Genomic DNA, 24275 nt, shown 5'->3' with positions numbered 1-24275 from the left:
AATGAGTTGACGATTATTGACGTAATTTTTAAAGTTAATTAATCCTGTTTTTCAACTTAAAATAAAAGAAATAAAGACGAAATTTATCGTGCCAGTTTTAGTAATTCTTTTTCAGCTTTGATTGAAAGATTGATGAGCTTTTCGAAACACGACATCATATTTTTTACTGGACAATCCAGTTTAAGCGCACAGTATAAATACGATTTGAGTTTACAGTATTCCTTCTTCATTACTGCCCATCTAATTTGTCCCAAAGTTCAATTTCCAAATCACTATACCCCATAAGAATTAATAACGAATGAACGACTTAAAAGCAAAAACACAGAGAAGCTATAACAACTCAGCGTCGAGTCCCTTCTTATCAAGACAATTTGAAAAACCGCATCTAAAATGGCATCTTACGTCAAGCCGTAGACAGTGTTTGGTCACATCTCGTCCGATCCTGTCAGACCGGGGAGTCAATAACTCGATGGACGCGTTTTTAGGGTTCCGTAGCCGGTATCCTTCCGTTTGGCCAAATTACTTTTCGCCAAATTTCACTTCGCAAACAACTTATCGCCAAAGTTTCATTTCCCAAATGAACTTTTAGCAACTGTACTTTTCGCAACTAATTCATTTGGTCAAATTATCATTTGGCCAAATTTTACTTGGCAAATGTTTATATAGTAAATGTTTTATGTTGCCAAATATTATATCCCATATTATATGCTAAACAATAATATGCCAAAAACAACATTTGCGAATTAAAAGTTTGCAATAAGTTGCTTTGCCAAATGAGAATTTGCCAAATGAAAATTTGCGATACGTTGTTTGCGATGTGATAATTTGGGAAACGTTTTTTGGCCAAACATTAGTAATCCTTCCGTAGCCAAATGGCAAAAAACGGAACCCTTATAGATTCGTCATGTCTGTCTGTCTGTCTGTCCGTCCGTCCGTCTGTCCGTCCGTATGTCACAGCCATTTTTTTCCGAAACTAAAGAGCTATACTGTTGAAACTTGGTAAGTAGATGTATTCTGTGAACCGCATTAAGATTTTGATGCAAAAATAAGAAAATAATAATAAATATTGGGGGCTCCCCATACTTAGAACTGAAACTCAAAACAATTTTTTTTCATCAAACACATACGTGTGGAGTATCTATAGATAGGTCTTCAAAAATGATATCGAGGTTTCTAAAACATTTTTTTTTTAAACCGAATAGTTTGCGTGACAAACACTTCCAAAGTGGAAAAAAGTTGGTCCGCCCCCCTCTAACTTCTAAAATAAGAAAATGAAAAATCTAAAAAAAACATATGATGTACATTACTATAAAAACTACCAACGAAAATTGTTTTGAACGAGATCTAGTAAGTAGTTTTTTTTTAATACCTCGTAAATCGTAAACAGCTTATTACCGCGTAATCTTTCATACTAATAACTTAAATAAAAAATGATAATTTTAATTTCATAAATCAATGGTACGGAACCCTCGGTGCGCGAGTCCGACTCGCACTTGGCCGGTTTTAATGCGTCATACCACAGTCATACCGTGCGTGTGCGAACGAAAGTCGTCGGTGACATTTAGGCGGTTGCTATGGCAGACTGTCCATCACCGTTATATGGACAGAAGATGTTCAGATTCTCAATCGTGATAGGATATCTGTTCTAATATTAGTTTGTTGATAAATATAACATTCCGATGCTAACGATGATAACGCAAATGATGTCGTTATTGATTTAATAGTATCGGATCCGATTTAGATAATTCAGATCAAGATGCGAAAATGGCAAGTTTTTTTTTGATATTGATGACGTAAAGACAGAAGGAGAAAAAGTTTAAAATGATGACTGGTCATTAGAGATTTGTATGACTGAGCAGACTGTGTTTTGATAAAATTAAAGCGTCTTTAACTAACTTAATCAAACTATCGTTAAAGATACTCGTTTTGAAGCTATTGATTGTAAAACGGTTGCTGTAGGGCAATTTAATTACGCCACTGCTATTACAAATACATAAACCGTCCAACTTCTTGTTTACTTCCGGAAATTGGAATTCCTCAAATTCTTGCGTTGCATACTCAAGATGTAGAGATCTCACCCAAGTGATTCATGCGCTTTCTTAAGAAATGCAAACATTTCCTCGTGACTTCATTTTATGTCTTTAGAAAGGAATTGATATAAATAGTCGTATTCATTATCCTTTATGTTAAACAAATTATGGACTGTTAGCTTTTTGATGAGTTGGTTTTTATTTACACACGTGACTTGAAACAAGTTTTACCTACGTTTAAGTAAAGACTTAGAGCTGATTTTTCAATCGTTGGATAACTTTTATCTGAAGAATAAGTTTGGCACATTGACAGTTTCAGTATGGGAAATATGTCAAAATGACAAGTTTATTTACCAGTTAAAAGTTATTTGACGATTAAAAAATCAGCCCTTATAAACATAAGATGAAAATAAACGGTCATAGAATAAAATTAAACGCCAAATAAAGTAATAACAAAATGTATGTTAAAATTGTTTTACCAACAGGTTTTAGGGAGAAGATACAATCATACAATGTAAAAGCTTTACAGCCTAACACATAATAAAACGTCATTGCGTATGTCATCGCTCCATTCAATACGTTACTATCAGTATCCATTGAGTACCGTAAAGATGCATATCAAACAAACACACGCACTTTGTTACTATCTACGACAATGACAGAGGTTACATTGTGTGCGCACGCGCGGGCGTCGATGTCGTCAATGAAACCGTACGGTAATGGTTTATGAGTAATGTTAACATGAATGAAAGTGTGAAAGTGCATTTTATTGGTGAGCGTACAAACAGATGATGTTAGGGCGCGGTGTTGTCAAAGCACATTCTAGTCCAGGTTTCGCGGATTCAAGTGGACAATGATGGCAATTTTCAATACCTGCATTGTTTTTTCTAGCCTAATTTTTGAAAACATTACACGAGGTGGATGTTTAGAAGAAAATTCTGAAACAATTGAGCCATTTCAGGCGCCTATGGCAGATCCTGTTTGACTTTAGGGTTTTGCCCCAAGTTAATAGTAGTCGTTCATTAGTTTCGCATGTTTGCTTTCAGTGATAAAAAAAATTAAGGATTTGTTGTGTGAGTCATCAGGAACAATTTAATGTTCCTGTAAATAGAAGGGAATTATTATTCTAAAATAATCGGACCTAAAGAATGTATGTTGGCACATTTCCTGATGAAAATTCAGACTCCATCATTATCAATGCATATGATTGTCATACTTTATTTAAATATGCAGATAATACTTGTTTTATGGTAACCATAATTTGTCAGAGCTATTGTCGTTGAAAGGCTTATTTATGTTTCCTATTATAGGCGTTGTTCAAACGCATTCATATTCAAGTTATTTTAATATCCCTATCAAGTATATGAAAGCTGAGTAATGAGAAAGATTACCATGAAAAATAATCAGGAAGTTAATGCTTTGCCTCAGTATGACCCTTTGCACTGAAAAGTACGAGCTATGGGAGATTTGCATAAGTTATAAGAGACTTGATAGATTAGGTATATCCAGTTAAAATTCCTTTGATATAACATGAATTTTATTGATCTCAGGATGTTTTAATTTCTTGCTTATCTCATCGAAGATAATCGTGATTTATTACTTTTCTATAGGTTTTTGTCTTCAATCATACCTCACCTGGCTTGAAATCAACACTAGGGTTGTTTTAGTCCAGATGTTAATCTACTATATAAAAATAAGTCGGGTTTTCCTCCCTGACGCTATAACTCCAGAACGCACGAACCGATTTCCACGGTTTTGCATTCGTTGGAAAGGTCTCGGGCTCCGTGAGGTTTATAGCAAAGAAAATTCAGGAAAAATTTAAAGGGGATAAAACGGGATCCACGCGTACGAAGTCGCGGGCGGCCGCTAGTGTACTCATATTTATTAAACTGATCGCGGTCAAACACGTATGCGTAACTGAAAAGCGTGATACATTTTCCAGCTATATTCAGGTGAGTGAAACTTAGAAACCACACGTAATGAAGAACATCTCCTGGTGTAATAACTGTAGATATACGAACAGCTGGTGTTATTACTGTATTATTTTCTATACAAGTACGTCGTTATAGTAATGACGAGAGGCACGCGTCGCGCGCACCAATGATTCGTTACCGCGTTAGTCATGAACTAGTGACGTGTGGACACTCGTCGTTAGCGAATAAGATGCATCAAGCAGTAGAAACATTATTTTTTGTGTTAGTATAGTATGTAGAGTTTGACTGCACATAAAATGTTTTTCGCAACTGGTTTTCCACGTCTCCCATCAATTTATTAGTCAGAGGTCAGTGAAATAATTTTCCGAATCTGAAAGATTTTTTTACTGTGCTACGAGATTATGTAATTGCTTTTCTCCTGACCAATAACTGCACAGCTCTTCGTACACCGCAGTTGAGTGATTAATGTCCTGATTTTTATTTCGAACTCGATACGCCAACGTTACATCACTACAAAAGTGCGTGATGTCGTCGCATGCGCGAGAATACCCAACCAACGCTTAGCACTAGAAATTACCAGAAAAAATCACCCACTAATGTGTGGCGAGTGGTCATATTGTTATTGCGTGTGGCACCGTTGATTTTGTGGTAGCCATTTTATTAGAAGTTAATTTAAAACAATTTAATAGCCCTACATTTGAGTAATCGTGATTTATTTCGTGACGTGACACTGACGCAACTTTGGTACAATGACAAACTTGTCATATTCTTGTATATATTCTTTCTTCTTTTTTCTTTTGCTTAAATTTAAGTCAATTGGTTAGCTTAAGTGCTTGATATAAGAGCTCTACGTACCTCTTAAACTATGCTATGATCAGATTAAACGCAGTACACGTTTAGTGACATCTACGTTGACTCTACATTTTTAACTACAAATCAGGAATTCGATCCTTTCATCTTTCCGTTAAAAGGTCTCAATATCCAGTTAGAAAGTCTTGTATTCTCGTTTGAATAAAAATAATGAACCGAAAGTATTCCGTTATAATGCCCCGTAACTGGTTGTTATCCCAAAGGATACGTAATCATATCTCTAGGGCGTTATTAACCGCGTGATGGAACGAGGCTCTTTATTCCCTTTTATTGCGTTTAATATATTTTAAAATGTATTTTATTATTCTTTGAAGGATGAAAATTGTCCTATCTCCGACAGTTATCTAGCGTATAACTAGCTGGATGATTGTGAAAAAGAAACTAAAATAATGGTCTCCATCTCAATTACGACTTAATTAAGATGACAGGATATTAATGTTTAGGATAGATTAATACAATTTCTTAACTGATCGTGTAGGTACATAATTTAAACGTAATCATATGTTCGTATTTTCAATTAAAATGTAATTTGTGTCTTTTACCCTTTTGCAAGTTTCTATTTACCTTTAACTCTCCTGTTTATGTAGAAAACCTCACACACACTGTGCTTCAAGTAACAAAGGCACATTTCGAGTTGATCTAAAAAAATTTAGAAACATAAAGTCAATTTTTTAAGATAGCAAGTTTAAATGCTCTGTTATTCACATCTTTATCACCTAATTACACTGATTGCGTTGTAGCAACATTTTCAGTATCCCACTTAATGTCTTAACTGCGTGAAATAACGTCGATGAGCAAATTGCTTCTAATCATCATTCCGATTTGATTTCTCGGTCAATCGGCTTTGTTCGATGAGATCTGTTTTAAGGGCTAGTCTACATGCTAGTAGAGCTGTTTTCTATGACTTTGAAGTTACAAGGTCCAAACTCCTTGGTTCATGTTTGAATGAAAAAAAAAATACTTCGGTTTTTTTATTTGTTTACTTGTATCAATATTGTTTTATACATCATCAGTTTCAATAATATAAACAGTAAAGCTAAGGCTGGGTTGCACCATCTTACTTTGACCGTAACTATAACAATAACCGGTGCTTTTAGTATGGACTTCGACAGATTTTTGACGTTTGTCAAAGTTAAAGTAAGATGACTCAGCCTAAGAGTTGCATGTCCTTATTACGTCGTTATATCGTCGTTTATAGCAGTTAAGTATCACTTTTAACATCCTATAAATCCAACATCGACATATACTCGTAGTAAACGTTCAATTTTGTTATGAGAATTGACGTTACACGTTTGCTGTTTTTTTTGGCAGTTATTCGTGTATCTTCAGCAGAATTCTATCACCCGCTACTGTTCTAGCGTAAAACAATACACTTGTGTGAACACACGGCGCAGTAATGTGTGCGGTGATCACAGAGCTACGGTTTGCCGCGCTCGCCCCACTTTCCAGATACGAACGCAATTATATCCCGTGTAATTTCATTATTATCTGGACCGCGGCTATTATCGACTCCTTGGTGGCTATTTGTCAGTATTTATGTTATTATAGACGTATTTAAACATAATTGACTAGGAATCAAATAACTGCGAGCCAGCCGGTGATCTTTTTATAAAAGTTGCCGATGGCAAAATTAGCTGGAAGTTAAGAATTTTCTGCTTCTGCTGTTACTATAATTTATTTCTTAGTTAATAAGCAGCGTGCGACGTTCACCCACAAGGTGGACCGACGACATCATGAAGGTAGCAGGAAAGCGCTGGATGCAGGCCGCTGCCAACCGGGTAACATGGAAAGCATTGGGGGAGGCCCATGTTCAGCAGTGGACGTCCTATGGCTGAGATAATGATGATGATGATGATGAATAAGCTTCATTAGCTTGTAATAGTTGTAATTGTGTCCTTTTTTTAATTCACCAAAGCTGGACTGTTTTTGCCCTGAGATGGTTGAAACGGCAAGCAATAGACTTTGCTTCTGACACTTTATCAGTAGGTACCTACCTATACCTACTTAGTTTTGAAGCATAGATAATTGTCTATCAAATTCTAAAAAAATCTCAGACCTGTCAACGTTTTGTTCATTTACATCTTTATAATAGCGACATTGATTGTAAATGTTATTTATTAACCAGTGAATACCTTAAAAATTCCCATGCACTTAATTGAAGCGCTAATAGATTGACTTCTGATGTTAATTAAGTTTGCATGCTTCAAACAAATGAAGCCGTGGATGGAGCATTATTGTGATACATTTTCCCATGTCTATGGAGAAATTTATGATAAATCTACACTTTCACTGCTACTGGGATTATCAAGATTTAGAACGATGCGATGTTCTCCGATAAATCGATTAGCTTTACATTAAATCTGTTAATGTACCTATGATTCTTTAAATTGTAATTATACATTTAAAGTGATGTTCCAAACATATTCGTTAGGTGGACTGAAATTTCGGTTCGGGTGACCAAAAATCTTACATGTAGCTGTAGCAAAACAATCCAAAAGAATCTCAGGCATTTCCCCAAAATATGCGAAGAAAAAACACAATTAATTTATGCTTGCTTTGAAAATTACAAAAGCAATCACGAAAGCCTGATAAAGATATCGGTAAAAAATATTCATGCGATGTCGAATCGGGCGTACGGCGCGGACCCTCTGAAATGTTTTTGCACACAAAAATGTAAATTACGGGGATTGTACAAAACTGGGTGTTGTTGTCCCTGTCTTGCTTGTGCAGTTTTGCGTATGTTTGTCTCGTTTCGCGCATTCCTCTTTCGCGCGTGGGAACGCAATGCGCCCGCGTCGTTCCCGGAACGTGCGCTGGCGACTCATCAAATCGCTCTTGACACAGATCACCCAATTATAGAGATGACATGCTAAAATTATTAGTTTTAAGTGACATTCGTTGCATACTCAATCTATCTAATCTATCTTTAATCTAAGAGGTAAAGTTTGAGAGTTTGTTTGTAGGAAATAATCTTTGGAACTACTGAACCGGCTTAGAAAATTCTGTCATCATTAGTAAGCTCCATTATTCCTGTAAGTAGTTACATAGGCTTTAAAAGCTACACAGGATAAGCCGCGGGCTAAAGCTAGCTATAAATATGCCTATTGTTTTATTTACATAAACAACACGAGAATAATTTTACGCAGCAGCTAGATTTTCTTCGAGATGTTGTACTCGTAGAATGTTTTAATTTATCGATGAATGAGCACTGTGACTGTCACATAAGAATCAGTAAAACGAGTAAAAAACTATTTTCCTTTCACCGACCGGTTAAAAATATTTGTCTTTTCGCGCAAAACAGAGAATTCATCTTCTGAATCGTTACTTACTCTGTGCAAACAAGCGTGCAGCGTTTTGCCAATCATCCAATTTTGGTGTAAACGTTCCGTTCAAAAATTATGCGTTACCAGTTTATTATGTTTACACTGTTCCCGCTCACCGCAACCTGTCGTTACGTTAGTGATGTGCAGATACCCCTTTCTTATGATATCGAGTGTCGACAAAACTTCAAAATTGGGTACGAAAGGATCACTATTATTTGAGTTAGCCCTTTACACTGCGCGCAAATAAGACGCAACTGCGAAAAAATGCCGTGACTCTTAGGTAAATAGTGCGCTGCATTATTGAGTTGTTAGACGATTTTGTACCAACCATTTGCTAAGCAATACAAAGGAAGTCTAAAGGAAGAGTTGATAGCATCAACTGGCAATCGTGTAGCCATCACTAAGGGTAGGTTGAGGTTGTTTTCTGACAACTGTGTAGCATTTGGGATGTATGGACTTAGATGAAATCATTTATTTATTTGAAAGGCTGACATAACAACTTGAATTATTGTTGGGCCAATATTGCATACTTTATCTCATCGTGCGGTAGCTATTGCAACCCTAGAGACATATTTCTCGAGAATTTGAATTAGCTTAAGACTTAGATTTCCCTCGTAAAGACTAAGTATTACTAACTAATATAGGACTGATTAATGATTTAACGAGATTTTAAAAACATGAGTTTAACTCTTGTAATGACTTACACATTTGCTTAATAGGCAATCTTCCATTAAAAATAATAACATAAATATTCACAGTGCGTTAACCCTGTAATATATTTGCTAAATAACTAATATAATATTTCTCAACATGATCTAAACACTCAATAAAACAAAAAACTTAACCCAGATTCAGTTTAAAGAATAATTTCCATCATTATTCGTACACTCTTAATTGCCTTTTACACGCATATCGAAATAATTGGAGGTCAATCAAGCGTTTCGGACAAATACAATACCAATACATAATAATAAATAATTGTTTATAAGCCTCACTGACCCAGTTTGTTCTGCGGCAGATCCGGAATCGATTTTTGAATTAAACGTTTTTTTTTTCGCTGTGATTTTCTCAAATATTGACACTTCTTTTTTATTGATTTTGATTATGAGGCAAGAAAATGCATTTTTTGGTATGTACTCGTATATCTCAAATTCACCGTTTAATCGTTATCACTAACAAGCAGTTGAATTGGTATACCCCTTTTCTGAAGCTCGTTAAAAAAGGGCAAATAGATTTTTTAACGAACACTAAAGTTTTTTAATGTGGCAGCGTTATAAGGCCAATTAGCCTCCAAAGTCAAAGTCAAAGTTTTATATTCTGTACCCTTTCCAGGGTGCTTATACACGTCCCAAATAGCTTGCCCTACCACCACTTTAAGACAACATAATATGTGCCGGTGCTGAGAAGAAGTGGCGGAAGAAACTCAAATCACCTTTGTCAGCCTCTTTTTTAATCAAATATCCCCTAGGATTCACCGATCACTTACGCCTTAAAATACCGCCAAAATGTATCTTTAAATTAACGTTATAATAGGCTAGATGACAAAATTTCAATTATTTGTCCGTCAGACAGACAATTAGAAAATATTAGACTCATATTTTTTATTTTCTTTCATAATTAGTAACAGTGCTACATCGAGTTGAAATGGCGCGATACGTCACGCTTGAGTAGAATTTTTTACTCAAAAGTGACGTCACGCGACATTTCAACTCAATATAATACTGTAATATTATGGAAAAAATTAAAAAATATGAGTCTAATATTTTCTAATTATCTGTCTGACGGACTAAATAGAATTTGGATTTCATTACCCAGTCATCATCCCTATTGTGTTGGACTGGGCTGAAAGGTGGTTGTTACTTTTTCTTCCCCTTACCTCTAGATTCATTGAGACTTATTTCCCAATTTCTGTTTCAGTCAAGAGCGAGAGCGGGGGAGCTATGGCCGATGGAGCGGCCGGACGGGATGCCGGTCATACAGTCTCTAGAAGTGATGTGCGGGAAGGACCACATGGATGTACACTTAACGTTCTCACATCCCTTCGAGGGGATCGTTTCATCTAAGGGTAAGTTTTTACAAACTGATAGTGGAATAAGGATTTAAGGTTGGGCTGACGAATAAGGCTCTCCTTGATAACTATGTCCTATGAAGGATCGAGCTTGTAAGAAAAACCTAAGTTTCGTTAGTATGTCAAACGATATTTTTACTAATTTTTATCAATTGTAAAAAAACTTTCTTCTTTGTCTAGTTGACCAAAAACCTCTGCGGTATGAAAAGCATTATTACTTAAAATATTTTATTGAAACGATCAATATCATTAGCGCACTAACAACATAACAAGGTTCTGCCGGCTTGATTTCGGCCAGCTTTTGGGTTGGCTGATTTCGGCACAATAAGAACTAAATTATAAGCTATCACTCTCGTTGTGAATTATTAATATTAATACAATATTTTAAGTGAAAACCAAATGGCCTACAAAGAAAACGCTAGCTTCTGCGCCCGCGCAGCGCTACGCATTCAGAGCGTTGCTAATATGTGCTTACTGTGTATAATTGTTGGGGTTTCACTCACAATTATGACGGATAGGTACGTGCGATTGTTAATACTGCGCGACCCAGTTGTGGTTAAACACACATTGTTTTAATGTAATATAACCCGAATTTTAAAGTTACTGTTAAGATAACCGCCGCAAAGAACTTGTTGTTAAGGTGCAGGTGTGTTAAGCTAAAGCACTCTACAAACGAAAGTCGCTGACAGGTTGACGCATTTTTGAGATAAAAAGTCGTTACAATGTCGCTTAAACAAGTATTTAATCACATAACTTTGACACTAACTTGTAAACAGCATCGTTTTTAAAAAGATTTTACTCTTAAGATGCTGCCAATATTTATGCTATGTGCTATATTGATTTCCTTTAAAAGTTGTCGAAGTATATTATCGACATTTAGGCAACACTACTTGACTGTACTTGTTCGTCTTAATACTCGCACCTTTATCCCATTGTATCTACCTATAATTTGTCATTTTAACTATGAGTCTTATATTAAACCTTTCCACTAACATGAAGGTTTATGGCATTTCCCCATCAAATTAACATGAAACAGCAATAAAACAAAATGACACCAATCTCAAGTTCCCAATGACTAACTCTACCTAAAATTGTGTAAGTGCATAAACAAAGATATACAATAAAACAATAAATCATCATAACAACGGTCTCTAGTATCTCATACGAATACTTTAATATAGTAACATTCCAGCCATACATGCACGCTTCTATGTTTCGCACCTGCGTGACAAAATGTTTCCACAATAGCATTATAGTAAGCTAAGGTCCATAGTGATACTTTTTGGAATTCCACACTCTCAGGAATCCAAACCGGTGTGTTTTGTCATTTGACACGACGATAATTGGAAAGTAACGGCGATATTGGGATAAAAATATACCAGTGGGTCGTTTTAAAGTACTTTAAATTTTAATAGCGGGGTTCCTTTTAGATGTTGCACGATGTGACCTTTTCAGTTTTTACTCAAGGATCGTGTAAATCTGTACTATCTAAGGCGCATCACTCTAAGTCTAAACCATTGTAAAGTCTTATTTACTTGAAATTTGTGTTATTTTGCAGTCAAATGAGTGAGATGTATCTATCTATGAGAGAAAATATTGACGTGTAAAGTTAACACTTATTTGCATGATTTTCTTTTTAAATTATTCAATGGGTTAGTTTATGCAACGTTTACGGAAGAATGCACTTATAACTGCACTGTAACTTCTATTATGTGATAGATAAACATAATAAACTAGACATTGTTGAATTAGTAGAGCATTTTCTTTTAAATGATTTCGCTTTCCCAATTTTACAGTCACAAGCACATGCAATTATACAGTTTTGTTGCAAAATAGAATATTATCTATCTCAAGAACATAAGATGCCACAGTATTCACCTTTATGTGTCGTCGTCCGTACATTAAAATATCTGTATAATATTAACCATATAATATGGATTAAAGTTCATTCATTCAGTTTTATTAACAAGCTGTTAATCATAAGCACCACGAGGTCCCACGGAGCTTAACCATTAAACAGCATAACTTGACCCCTGTCAAATTGCCTGTGCAGCTTAAGCTGACAAAGCTAACAACAATAAACCAGCATAGGTCGAGTTATAATTAACTAGCTTATGTTGACCCTTGTATGATTTCCTACGAAATATTAAAGTGTCACATGTTTGATTATTACAGTTACGATAATCAGGATGGATTTTTAGACCATTATTTGTGGAAATGCTAAGTTATTATTACACACAAGAAAAAACGTTTCTTCGTTTCTTAATTGTAACGATCAAGATGCCTTCCTAATAAGGAAATAATAATTTCCGTCTCTAAAATTCATCCATGTGTCGGACTAAAGCTTAAATATTGATCTTAGATACTACATTTCTATGATAATATGAAACATACAACAAAGTTGCAAGCATAGCTTGCAAAGCTCTACAAGCTTACAAAGTAGGATAGATTTGCATTTTTCTAAGAGAATTTCAATTTCAATGAAGAAAAATACTCAATTTACTTACCACTTAATTGTTTGCCAATCTGTCTCCCACCACTACTGACAGCTTATATCCAACCATCATAACTTGACCCGCATCTGATTGCCATTTGTGCGTGTGCGCAGGTCAGCACGGCGACCCGCGGTGCGTGTACGTGCCGCCTTCCACGGGCCAGACGTACTTCTCGTTTCGGATCGCGTACGCCAAGTGCGGGACCAAGCCTGGTAAGTTTATACTGTCTATTTACTTATTATTGTAATTTTAGTTTGTTGTTAGATAAGTTAGATACAAATGATCCAGGCTGCTACCAACCGGAATGCTTTCATTATGGAAAACATTGGGGAGGCCTATGTTCAGGCTGGTTTTAGTGTCACGCGGACTGTTAGTGCGGATCGCTCCGCACAGCCGATTTGTATGAACTGCTAGGGAGCGGAGCGGATCCTCCGGACCGCATAACTCTAAAACGCTCCGTAGAAGTTCATACAGATGGCCGTGCGGAGCGGGTCTGCACCGGACGGACCGCGTGACACTAAAACCAGCCTTAGCAGTGGACGTCCTATGGCTGAAATGATGATGATGATGTCCTATGAAAAGGATCCATACCACATAAAGTACCACATGATGGAGATGAAGATGCTGATGTGGGGGCATCTTAAAAAAGACCTGCATTCATATTAGATCTGATCTTCCGATCTATATTAAAACACTCTTTGAAACATATAAACGTAATGATAGGACCTGTAACTGAAAGGCTTCAACATAACCCCCGGGTAACCTAATACAGTCTAGTAAGCTTTTCTGAATCGTAGAGCTGAGCTAGAGATAGATAGTACTGATAATGTCTTATACCCCAACAAACATTTTATTTCATGTTCATTTAGACTAACGTAACTTTAAGTTAATTAAATCCAAAATGCACCAAAACACTTACGTCAATAAACAAGCTGTATTTAACTTAACTTACGTCAAACAAAGTGACTATAATATTTAATAAATTAAGCATCGATGGCTTTGTCCACAGCCACTAAATCTTTCTATATCAATTTGTAACCGATTATTAAAGTTGTTAAAGGTTGTCAAATTGAATCGTATAAACATTAAAGCCTAACCGACGCAGTAGTTGGCAGGAAGCCACGGAATCATCGTAAAGATAAGAATATCCGGTATTAGCTTGACTATTTAGCGCTACATTCGATTCTTCGCGGCAAACGATATCGCGGCGTAGAAGGAAATTGCACAATAATTGCCTTGTTGATGGCAATTACTTGAAGGTACTGCAAATTTGCTGATGATTAGAAGCTAATTTGAAAGGTGTATCGATAATTTTAAGACAATTTTGTTATTAAACGTGTTGTTAATATGTTTTGTCAGGATAAAGGAATCTAAACAATATTATTGACATACTTACATTACATTTAAGTATTTAGCAGGGCTATATCTCGTTCACGAATTGACAGATATTCGATTCTAGTACCTGGCGATTGATGCCGAATCGATTTATTTAGCGTCCCCATTGTTCCTTCTTAATCGATCCCTCATAACTAGTAGAAGGTTGTAAGCGTTTCCTTGATTAAGCGTCTCCATCACTTCAGTCGCACACTTATGAAGTTTTCATTTGTTTTCATTTCCACACAAGTCAGTTGCAAATTATACTTAGTCCTATAATGCCTAAATAAAATAAACTTAATCCGTTCTTGGTTTAATATAACTAGCTATAGTTGATTCAGTGATGTCGAAAGAAAGTGATGGATGACTCATCTAGATTAACAAGGCTCTAGTCTGGTGGCCAAAAGACGCAGCACGCTTGGAATTTGGAATTTCTTTCGAAAGTGGGCAAACTTGCGATTTTTGCGTGTAACTGGAGACACTTATTGTTTAATGCTAAAAGCTCATTCAACTCTCTGTTGAGTAACATTATGGTTGTTGTAAAACAAATACAATAGGATGACCTCTTTTATTTAGGGGTGTGGAACTGATAGTTTGTGGTAGAGTTATTAAAATTATTATATCAATATTATTTCCAAGCCTTGTTTACATTGCAGCAACTCCTGAGTATCTAGAATTGATTAGCACTTGAATGCAGGCAGCGCAGGACCATAGTTGTGAAAATCCTTGGGGAAGGCTTTTGTCCAGCTCTGTAAACGTCATTTTGTTGAAACGAACTATAACAATGCAAATAGTGAAAGTCCCGGGACATTCCCTAATATCGATTAAATTGTGCTGTAATATTGAGTTAATCAATTAATCCCCTGATCGCCGAGTGTTGATGTTTAGACTATCAGTAGAATAAAATAACCTGATTGCTTCAGCTAGATTGCCGATGTAGCGTAACCATAATAATATGATAAGTGGACCTAATGCCGGTGGCTTCTTGAATTATATGGATAATCCAATATCCTACGGCTGATATCGATAGTGGAAATATCAATTACTGTAAGGGACAAAACACGACTTTTCAGGAGAGCCAAAAAACGATTTTTTTTTTCTTTATACCTCAATATCTTTTTATGTGATGTTACGATTTAAATAGTTTCTATGGCAAAGTTTCTTAGAATTTTCTGTTCTTTCATAATATAAACGCCAAATTTTCGAAAAATGGGTAGTTTAAAAGATAGCATGTCCCTTACATTAAAAAAACGAGCTTGACTGTACCTTACAATGTTGAAATTTCACAGTATGGAATGTCATGTATGTTGTAAGGTACATTTAAGAATAAACACGACAGTAATATTATTGTAACTTGACAATTTTAACATTGAAACCTGATGTAAGTAGAGGTTGCATTCGAGTATTCATTAACAAAACGAAGAGAAGAGATAGAAACAAGACAACTTAGTGTTCACAAATGCAGTTGGAGGCATCAAATACACATCACCAACAAAACATTTAGTCACTGATGATGCCTACGTCTGCATTTGTGAACAAGTTGTCTTGTTTCTATCTTTTTCTGTTCATTTTTACGCAGTTAGGTTTTTTTGTTCAATTATCGTTCGTTCGTTTTAGCCGAATGACGTCCACTGCTGGACAAAGGTCTTCCCCCAAGGATTTCCACAACAACCGGTCCTGCGCCACCCGCATCCAGGCACCTCCTACAACCTTCACCAGATCGTCGGTCGACCTAGTGGGGGTCTGCAGCACATTACGTCTTCCAGCTCGTGGTCGCCACTCAAGAATTTTTCTGCCCCAGCGGCCATCAGCTTTGCAAGCTACGAGCTCCATCCACTGCCACTTGATTTTAGCGATTCTGCGGACTATGTCAGTCACTTTGGTTCTCCTGCGGATCACGTCATTTCTGGTGCAATCACTACGAGCATAGCACGCTCCATCGCCTTTGACCTTGAGTCTTCTTATGAGGCCCACAGTAAGCGACCATGTCTCAGATCCATAAGTTATCAAAGACTTTTGTCTTGAGACAGTGCGATATTTCAGACGTGAGAATATCACGAAGTTTCCTGAACGTTGCCAGCCGAGTTGGATTCGACGATTGACCTCTTCCTCGAAGTTAGACCTACCTAAGGCTGGTTTTAGTGTCACGCAGACCGTCAGTGCGGATCGCTCCGCACAGCCAATCTGTATGAACTGATAGGGAGCGAGCGATTCCTGCGGACCGCATTACTCTAAAACGCTTCCTCGAAGTTTACAGATCGGCTGTGTGAAGCGGATCCGCACTGGACGGTCCGCGTGACACTATAACCAGCCTAACTGGACTGTTTGTACTAGGTATATATAAGTGTCAACAACTGCCGAGTGTAGAGTATCCAACCTTTAGAGGAGTGGGTGCAACACGGACATTTGACATGATTTTGTCTTGTCCATGTTTCATTTTAAGACCCCCTTGTTGAGAGGCTCGACTCAGGCCATTGTGCATTGTGCCTAGATCTTCCACGGTCTCAGCCATGGCTATGATATCGTTTGCGAATCGAAGGTGGGTTATTTAGTCACCGTTGATATTTATGCCGAATCCGTTCCAGTCCAGAAACAGTTTCGGAGTTTTCAGTTCCCCCTGTCTGCTGCTGCAACTGGTTTCGAGTCTTGATCCTGGAGACGGAACGACATTGTGGCGTTTTCGTACAAGCCTTTCAACATTTCGATGTATCGATATAGGTAGTCAACTTGACACCGTTGGAGAAACTGTAGTAGGTACTGCCCAGGTCTCGATCGAAGCTTTCTCATAGTCCACAAACGCCAGGCAAAGTGACTGACTATACTCCTCGGTCTTCTGTATAATTTGCCGTGGCGTATGTATGTGGTGTACTAAAGCGATTGAGAGATTGAGAGGCTGGAAGTCATCGAGCTTACGAGCGAGACGATTCGTAATGACTCTCGAAAACAGCTTGTAGACATGGCTCGGAAGTGAGATGGGTCTATAATTCTTCAACAAGGTTTTGTCGCCTTTTTTGAAGAAGAGTGTCACCACACTTCTGTGCCATACCGTAGGCGTTTTTCCTTCGAGGATGACGGAATTGAACAGCTTCTGAAGAGCCTTCAGCCCCTCGGTCAAAAACCTAACTGCGTAAAAATGAACAGAAAAAAGATAGAAACAAGACAACTTAGTGTTCATAAGTGTAGTAGGAGTGGGAGGCATTAAATGCATATCACCACCAAAAAAAGTAATTGATATCCTATATGCATATTAACGTAAGGGCCTAATTATAATAAATCAAAAAGTTTTAAATGAAGTAAGGTTCAATGAGTTCAAAAGTTAAAACCAACAGTTTAGGGTAAGGGCTGAATTGTATTATTAAAAGGAATTTACGTCCTTTAAATCATTTGTTTCCCCAAAAGTCGTATTCAGACGACTAAAAATGTTTAAGGTAAGGGACATTTTTTTAAAGATATCAACATTTCAAGTATACCAATCGATAGAGCCGAAAATTCTGAATGCGTTGGTATATATAACTCATTTTGGCCAAAATGTCCCTTACATTAATTGATACTTCCACTATCGATATACGCCGTCAATATTGCAATAAAACGTAATACATCGAATCCCAATCATCACTGATTGAAAATTGAAATACGATGTTTTCTATTACGGACGCAAGAGACTGGACATATCAGTCCCACTATACATATTAAATTAATCAAACTTATAAACTGTTACCTCGTTATATTAATGCCGTTTCAATTGACAACAAATAATTCCATCTAGATCCGAAGCTGGGAACATATAAATTGTTAACCGAGTCCAAAACGGTAATTCCGGTCTGTACGTTAGCAAACACTAACAGACACGTGACGAATGAATTTGCGTAAATGGACCGCGGCAAACGGTGTGAAATCAATAAATACATCCCGCCGGTAACTGATGCGAACAGGGATCATTAGCTCACAATAAATCCATCTCGCACTAGACGGTTGTATAATGTTACCTTATGCACAGGCTCCCAAACTTTTTGGCTTGATATCAATATAGGTACGGCTAAATATACGACCCCAGGTTATCATCATCAGGTGATCATTAGCTCACCAATCAATCCATCTCACACTTGACGGTTGTATGATGATACTTTATGCATACGTTCCCAAACTTATTGAAATGAAAAACACAACCGCAGGCAAACTGATGCTTGTGAACAAGCATCATTAGCTTACAATAAATCTGTCACACTCAAAAGCTGTATTAATACTTCATGCAAGCAAAGGCTCTTAAACTTTTTTTTTTAATAAAAAATACAACCTACAGGCAACAGTTAATATAAGTCCCGCAGTTGACCGAGGTTATTTTGAAATAATCTTTCTCGATTTTCCTTAGCACCCATTGGGGGCTGATTTCAGTAATTTATTAGGTTTGGAAACCACTATCGTAAGCGTTCCTCTCCGCTATGGATATTTTACACACTATTTTAGTTTCGCTTAGCGTCAATTACAATTCCCGTTGCTTTTGTTTATTATACAAAGCATAAATTAATAAAAAATAAAAAACAAACTCTACCTCATTGGAGGATTAATGATATCGTTGATTGTTTTAAAACTAAGAGCAACAAGACCAATGTGACATTTATTATGTAATTACTTAAGTGGGTACTTACAGCTTGACGCTTCGGCTGTGTTGCCGTACTACATAATAAATGTCGCGTCTGACTTAATTATTTATTTACAATATCACCTCAATAGATGGTAATGACTTTTTTATATTTATGTAATATTATCTCTAAGAAATAAACGTACATCTTTACAATTTTTTAAATTACTGTAGTATGGGATGACTTTTCATTATAGAGTATTTGGTTGCTCATTCATAAAAGGCATATACTTTTGACATAAATCACCGTATACCACTGATATCTTTCAAAAGGCGCTGGTCATTAAAATCATCAACCGTTATGCATAAATGTCGTTATGCCTTTTCTATATCAAATATTTTATAGCCTTCACCTCTCGACCTCTTCAGGTTTCCGCGCCTTCTGACCACAATATCATGTGAATAAGGATAATAACATGTAAATCATCGGCTTTTATCGCCCTGATAACCTACTCAGCCTACTGATGATACCCGAAAATATTTTATTGTCACCATTCGAATGTATAATCCTACCTTTTAATGATTCAGCAGCTTTCTTCATATCATAAATGCTTTTAAATATGCTAAAATCATCGCCTTGACATTCAAAAACAATTCTCGTAGCTATATACGGATTATAATTTCTGTCATTTTATAAATCTGTACACCGCTGACGTTTATGGAGAATAATAAAAATTCGTAGGTGCTATAATTAAGAATGATTAAGACATTTATAACAAAATCGTTAAACTGGCGCTTGTTATTTTGGGCTCTTCAGGAAACGGCTACTTGCGGGCGTAAATTACGAGCAAGAGGCAGTTAACATGGTTGATAATGTTGCGGGGATAAATGTCAAAACAATAACTATAAAAAGGAACACATACTCGTACCTGAGTTGTAAAATTTGGAGCGAAACCATTAGCTGGCTGGTGAGAGTTACACATTATATATACAGATAGGTAGACTAATCCTAAGAGTTATAAAAGTTATGGCATGGCTACAATACTGGATGAATGTAGGTTCAAGGTCAGGGTTATGACTTTGTATTTGTATTTTTGTCATAGATAACTGTTTGAAACTGGACAAAACACTACGTAACGGGGTAGGTCAGCAAAAAGTAGACTTACAATTAAAACAGTACCGACGAACTAACTCGCACAGAGAAACTTAATGACGTGGCATCTCAGTTATACGAAAAAAGTTAATTCAATTAACACGACCTTTTTGCAAACGCATAAAGTTACCCGGAACCTGGAAACATAAACTGAACAGTTAGGATAATTGCGCACGCGCGAAGGAAGTCAGATGTGCGTGGCATGCGTAGAGAGCCGCTGTTTACCTTTATTTTCATCTGCGGCACGTTAAAAAGATATGCCTCACTAGATACTAACTAGATAGGTACGGTCAGGTCAAAGTGAACGCAGCCTGCATCATGTATAAACAACATTGTCAGTCTCTATACATTTTGAAGGCGCTGGACGCAGGCCGCTACCAACCGGGCAACATGGAAAGCATTGGGGGAGGCCTATGTTCAGCAGTGGACGTCCTATGGCTGAGATGATGATGATGATGATACATTTTGAATTGATGAGATTTGACCCTGCGTTGGAAAGAACGCAAACCACACCGCTGACAGATTGCCGTGTCACGACCACTGATAGATTGTATTGCCCGGACCGCTGCACGCAGACCGTACCCTGACCAAAAATGTTTCTCATACGTTATGCGGGCTGCGTTCACTTTGACTTGACCACTGCCAGCAGAACGCATTCAGTGTGGCAAATCCTTAAGCAGCCCCACCTAAATAAAATGTTGCGTTACAATACAACAACTCTGCCGCGCTAGCGATATCAGCAGTAACTCCATTTTTCAACCGACTTCAAAAAAGGAGGAGGTTCTCAATTCGACCCGTATGTTTTTTTTTTTTTCTATGTTTGTTACGCGATAACTCCGCCAATTATGAACCGATTTGAACAAATCTTTTTTCGGCGTATAGGTAATACCTCAAGGGTGGTCCCATTTAAATTTAATAATAGAAAAAACAACCCCCAAGGGTGGAAAATTGGGGATGAACTTTTTTATACGCAATATCTCCGCCGATTATAAATCAATTTGAACGATTATTTTTTTGTTGAATAGGTATTATCAAAAGGGTGGTTTCATGCGAATTTGAAGAAAATATTTCATCCCCAAGGGTGGAAAATTGGAGATGAACTTTTTTATACGCAATATTTTTAATTTTTAGTTTTTTTTTGTGTTCACGCATTTGAAGTCGGTTTTATTTTTTTTAAAAAGTTAATTATTGGAAAAAAACATAATGAGCTCTATTTCAGACATGCTGACAGGAGTTTTTTAAACAACAAAATATTGGAGTTACTACTGATATCGCTAGCATGGCAGAACTGTTGGGATGTCATCACCTCTGATGTTTATATCAATCAGGTCCTGCTACATCGACAGCCTTCAGAGGATGTGTGATAAATATTTCCTCATTAACATTACTCAGTTTTACATTTTCTTAGCTTACTTTGATGTCAGCTGGATTATGACTGTCACCAACATCTTTGTTTGCTTCACTTGTGGTAATTTTAAATTACTACCATTAATCTTGATCTACAAATATTGTAACTGTGTGCATAATCCCATTAAACTGTCCACAAACCTGAAGTTAAAAGTCTCGCGTAATATACCGGTAAAAGTAGTTAAAGGTGCGTCTGCTTGTTATTTATGTGACAAACGAATGGAGCTAAGACGTATTAAGCTGGACTAAGCATTCTATCTACTACCACTATAATAAAGTATGATTCTCTAGTGCATGCATGAAAGCATGTGATGGAAATACAATCGCCAGAAACACATTAATGATCTTCTTACGTTGAGAGTTTCGGGGTCTTTTGTCGTCTTATCGAAAACAAGTTGCCGTAATTTATTATCTCGGGAATAAATTATGTTCGGCGAGCTACTATGTATGGTACAATGTAAGGATCATCTGATTTACATAGGGGAGAGTTCGGTATATTGTACCGCCGGGTAAATTGTACCACCCTCATATTTCGTAAAGTATTTATTGAATGTCTGTAATTGCAACACTCAGCGATACACAACTAAAATCAATTAATATCGGCCATGTGGTTTTTGCCGTGACAACAAACACGGTGTGTTTTATTTTGAAAAGTATTTTTTCATTGTTTTCAAGTAACTTTTGACAATACATGTTTAGATTGTAATTTTGTTAAATTTAATCACAGGGTGTTTCTAATATATTATTTAGAAGCGTAAATTAGTGTGGATTACAATTATTTGAAACATTTTTCGGTATTTATAAGCTATATTTTTTACCGATTTTTTAAAAGCACTATCACCTAGTCGGCTAAATTGTACCACATCAAGTTGTATGGAACTTTACCAAAGGATTTTGAAATTTTTTTTAGTAAATCATATTTTGAAGTTATAATAGCGTAGTTATGTTTGACTGACAATAAATGAAAGCAAAAGACTGGCAAAGTAGATTAGGTACAAGTGTGCGTTACGATAATTGGAATTACAAAACTTGTACTCAAAATCGTGATAAAGTGTAAAACAATATTGATTATCTATGTTATTAACTACTGTTCCTCTTCGTTTCCTAATTTGTTAAGAATGAATCGTATAATATTTTGCCATAGTTTTTTTAAAGGCTTGAAATTTATTGAAATCCAATTTAGTAACCCTGTGGTACAAATTATCGAACCGGTTGGCTAAATTGGACCGAAGCTCTGAACTCGTACTTTGTTGATTTGTGCTAAATATACAACAATCATGTTAATTAATACTTATGAAATACTAAGTTGAATAATGTATCTTTTATTATAATACCATGAAAATTAGCAAAAACAAAAGACAACTATGTGTAAAATGGGATTGAAAAAAACTGGTCCAAATTAGCGGACTCTCCCTTATAACTTTTTGGTAGGGAACAGGTCACTTTCATTAAAGTGCAACAGTGTAGAGTTTTCTGTTCGTTTTATTTTACTTCGGCTTGTGCTAAGATGTCTCTTAATTAGTATTTACGCTGCTCATTGTTATGTCGAAACTCAGAATACAGAACAAACCAGAAGGAGTGTTCGATAACATTTCTACGCGGCAACTTGTGTCCAAAATACTTCCCCTCCCGCGCCCCTCTACCCCCTTTAGTGTTACTAGCGCCGTGTGACACCCCCATTTTTGGGGTAAAATTATGTAATTTTTTAAAGAGATGTTAAACAAGTAAAAAATAAGTAAGTGAAATAAGTACACACGGCCAGTGTTAACTATCCATTTCCGTTTTTGCTCTCGCTCTTATCAAATGGTGATTCTTTGCGATAGAACGAGACGACATGACTGGCCATAGGCATAGATAGTACCTACCTACCTATGAATTTAATTTTTACTCCGAAGTAACTAAGTGTAAGATGATTATTTATTTCTATTAAATAGTGTAATATATGTACTATATTTTATGTAGGTATAATATGTTATTTAAAAGTCAATTACAAAAGTCGAATATAAATTTTAGAATGCCAAGTAAAACAAAAAAGAAACTTAAGGTTCTTTATTATGTAAACATATCGACAACAAAACATTTGTTTACGGCGCAGTAGTGCTTTTAGTTTAACTTTTCTTGGAGTCAAAAACAGAATCCAAATCAAAAACATCACCAATACTTAAATTTGATTGCGAGGCAACTCTGGCTGTGTATCCTGAAAAAAAATCAGAGTAAGTAGGTATGTAAGCAATAATTAATTACTTAAAATTATTATTAAATATACAAATATTGCTGCTGCTGATCTGTTGATACCAATGCCTTACTTTTGAATAAATGGGAAAGTATGAAATTCACGATAGTAATTTATTATCTCCTCATTATTAGGGAGTAATATTATAAATTAATTCAATATATTGAAATCAAATCAAAATCAAAAATATTTATTCAGTTTAGACCACAAGTGGCACTTATAATTTAATTAATCAGGTTGTCATGTCATGGATGAAATTACACTAAAAACTAATTAAAACAAAAAGGATGGGGAAAATATTCCATTATTCTGTGGTAACGCTAACAAAATTAACGCGTGATTTTTTTATAAGTAGACAAATGTAATTCAATATAAAAAAGTAGGGTAAAATATTCCGTTGACCTGTGGCAACACTTACAAAATACAACCGTGATTTTTTTTGAAAATTATTATTTAATTAAAATGAATTGGAAATGTGCTACTTACGGATAAAACATGATCCCATGCACTTTCTTCGTAATTCCAGTAGCATTCTTACATGTTGGAACGGCACAAGACGGCATAATTTAATTATAAAGTGTCAATCTGACGGATATGTAAACAATGCGCGCGCCGGCCATTGACTGATTGCTCTAAAGTCAAAGTAGTGCGATTTGGAGTACTTTATATGAATACACATTTACGCCCGTTGACGGTTTCTGGTTTGTTCCGTATTCTGAGTGTCGAAAGATATTTACGAGCTGTTAATATTATAAGAGCCAGGTGGGGCACGCGGATAAGGAATGTCGGACAATAGACCTGCCCTAGGG

The 24275-nt window shown here is 36.3% G+C and overlaps 1 protein-coding gene and 1 long non-coding RNA gene across 2 annotated transcripts in view; one reads left to right on the top strand and one right to left on the bottom strand.

The window, feature by feature from the left end:
• Positions 1 to 24275, top strand: part of LOC135076658 (uncharacterized) — a 102023-nt gene that overhangs the window by 54312 nt on the left and 23436 nt on the right. Inside the window, exons 4-5 of the mRNA XM_063971077.1 lie at positions 10075 to 10222; positions 12834 to 12932. Coding sequence (XP_063827147.1) covers positions 10075 to 10222; positions 12834 to 12932 — 247 coding nt within the window. The remainder of the gene's footprint in view (positions 1 to 10074; positions 10223 to 12833; positions 12933 to 24275) is intronic.
• Positions 23268 to 24183, bottom strand: LOC135076479 (uncharacterized). Its single transcript, XR_010258267.1, has 2 exons — positions 23953 to 24183; positions 23268 to 23430 (listed from the first exon to the last, which is right to left on the bottom strand). It is a non-coding gene; the product is annotated as an uncharacterized LOC135076479 (long non-coding RNA).

This window comes from Ostrinia nubilalis, chromosome 12, assembly GCF_963855985.1.
Source record: "Ostrinia nubilalis chromosome 12, ilOstNubi1.1, whole genome shotgun sequence".
NCBI classification, from domain to species: domain Eukaryota; kingdom Metazoa; phylum Arthropoda; class Insecta; order Lepidoptera; family Crambidae; genus Ostrinia; species Ostrinia nubilalis.
Note: the sequence above shows the minus strand (reverse complement) of the source record. Positions and strands in the feature narration are given on the sequence as shown.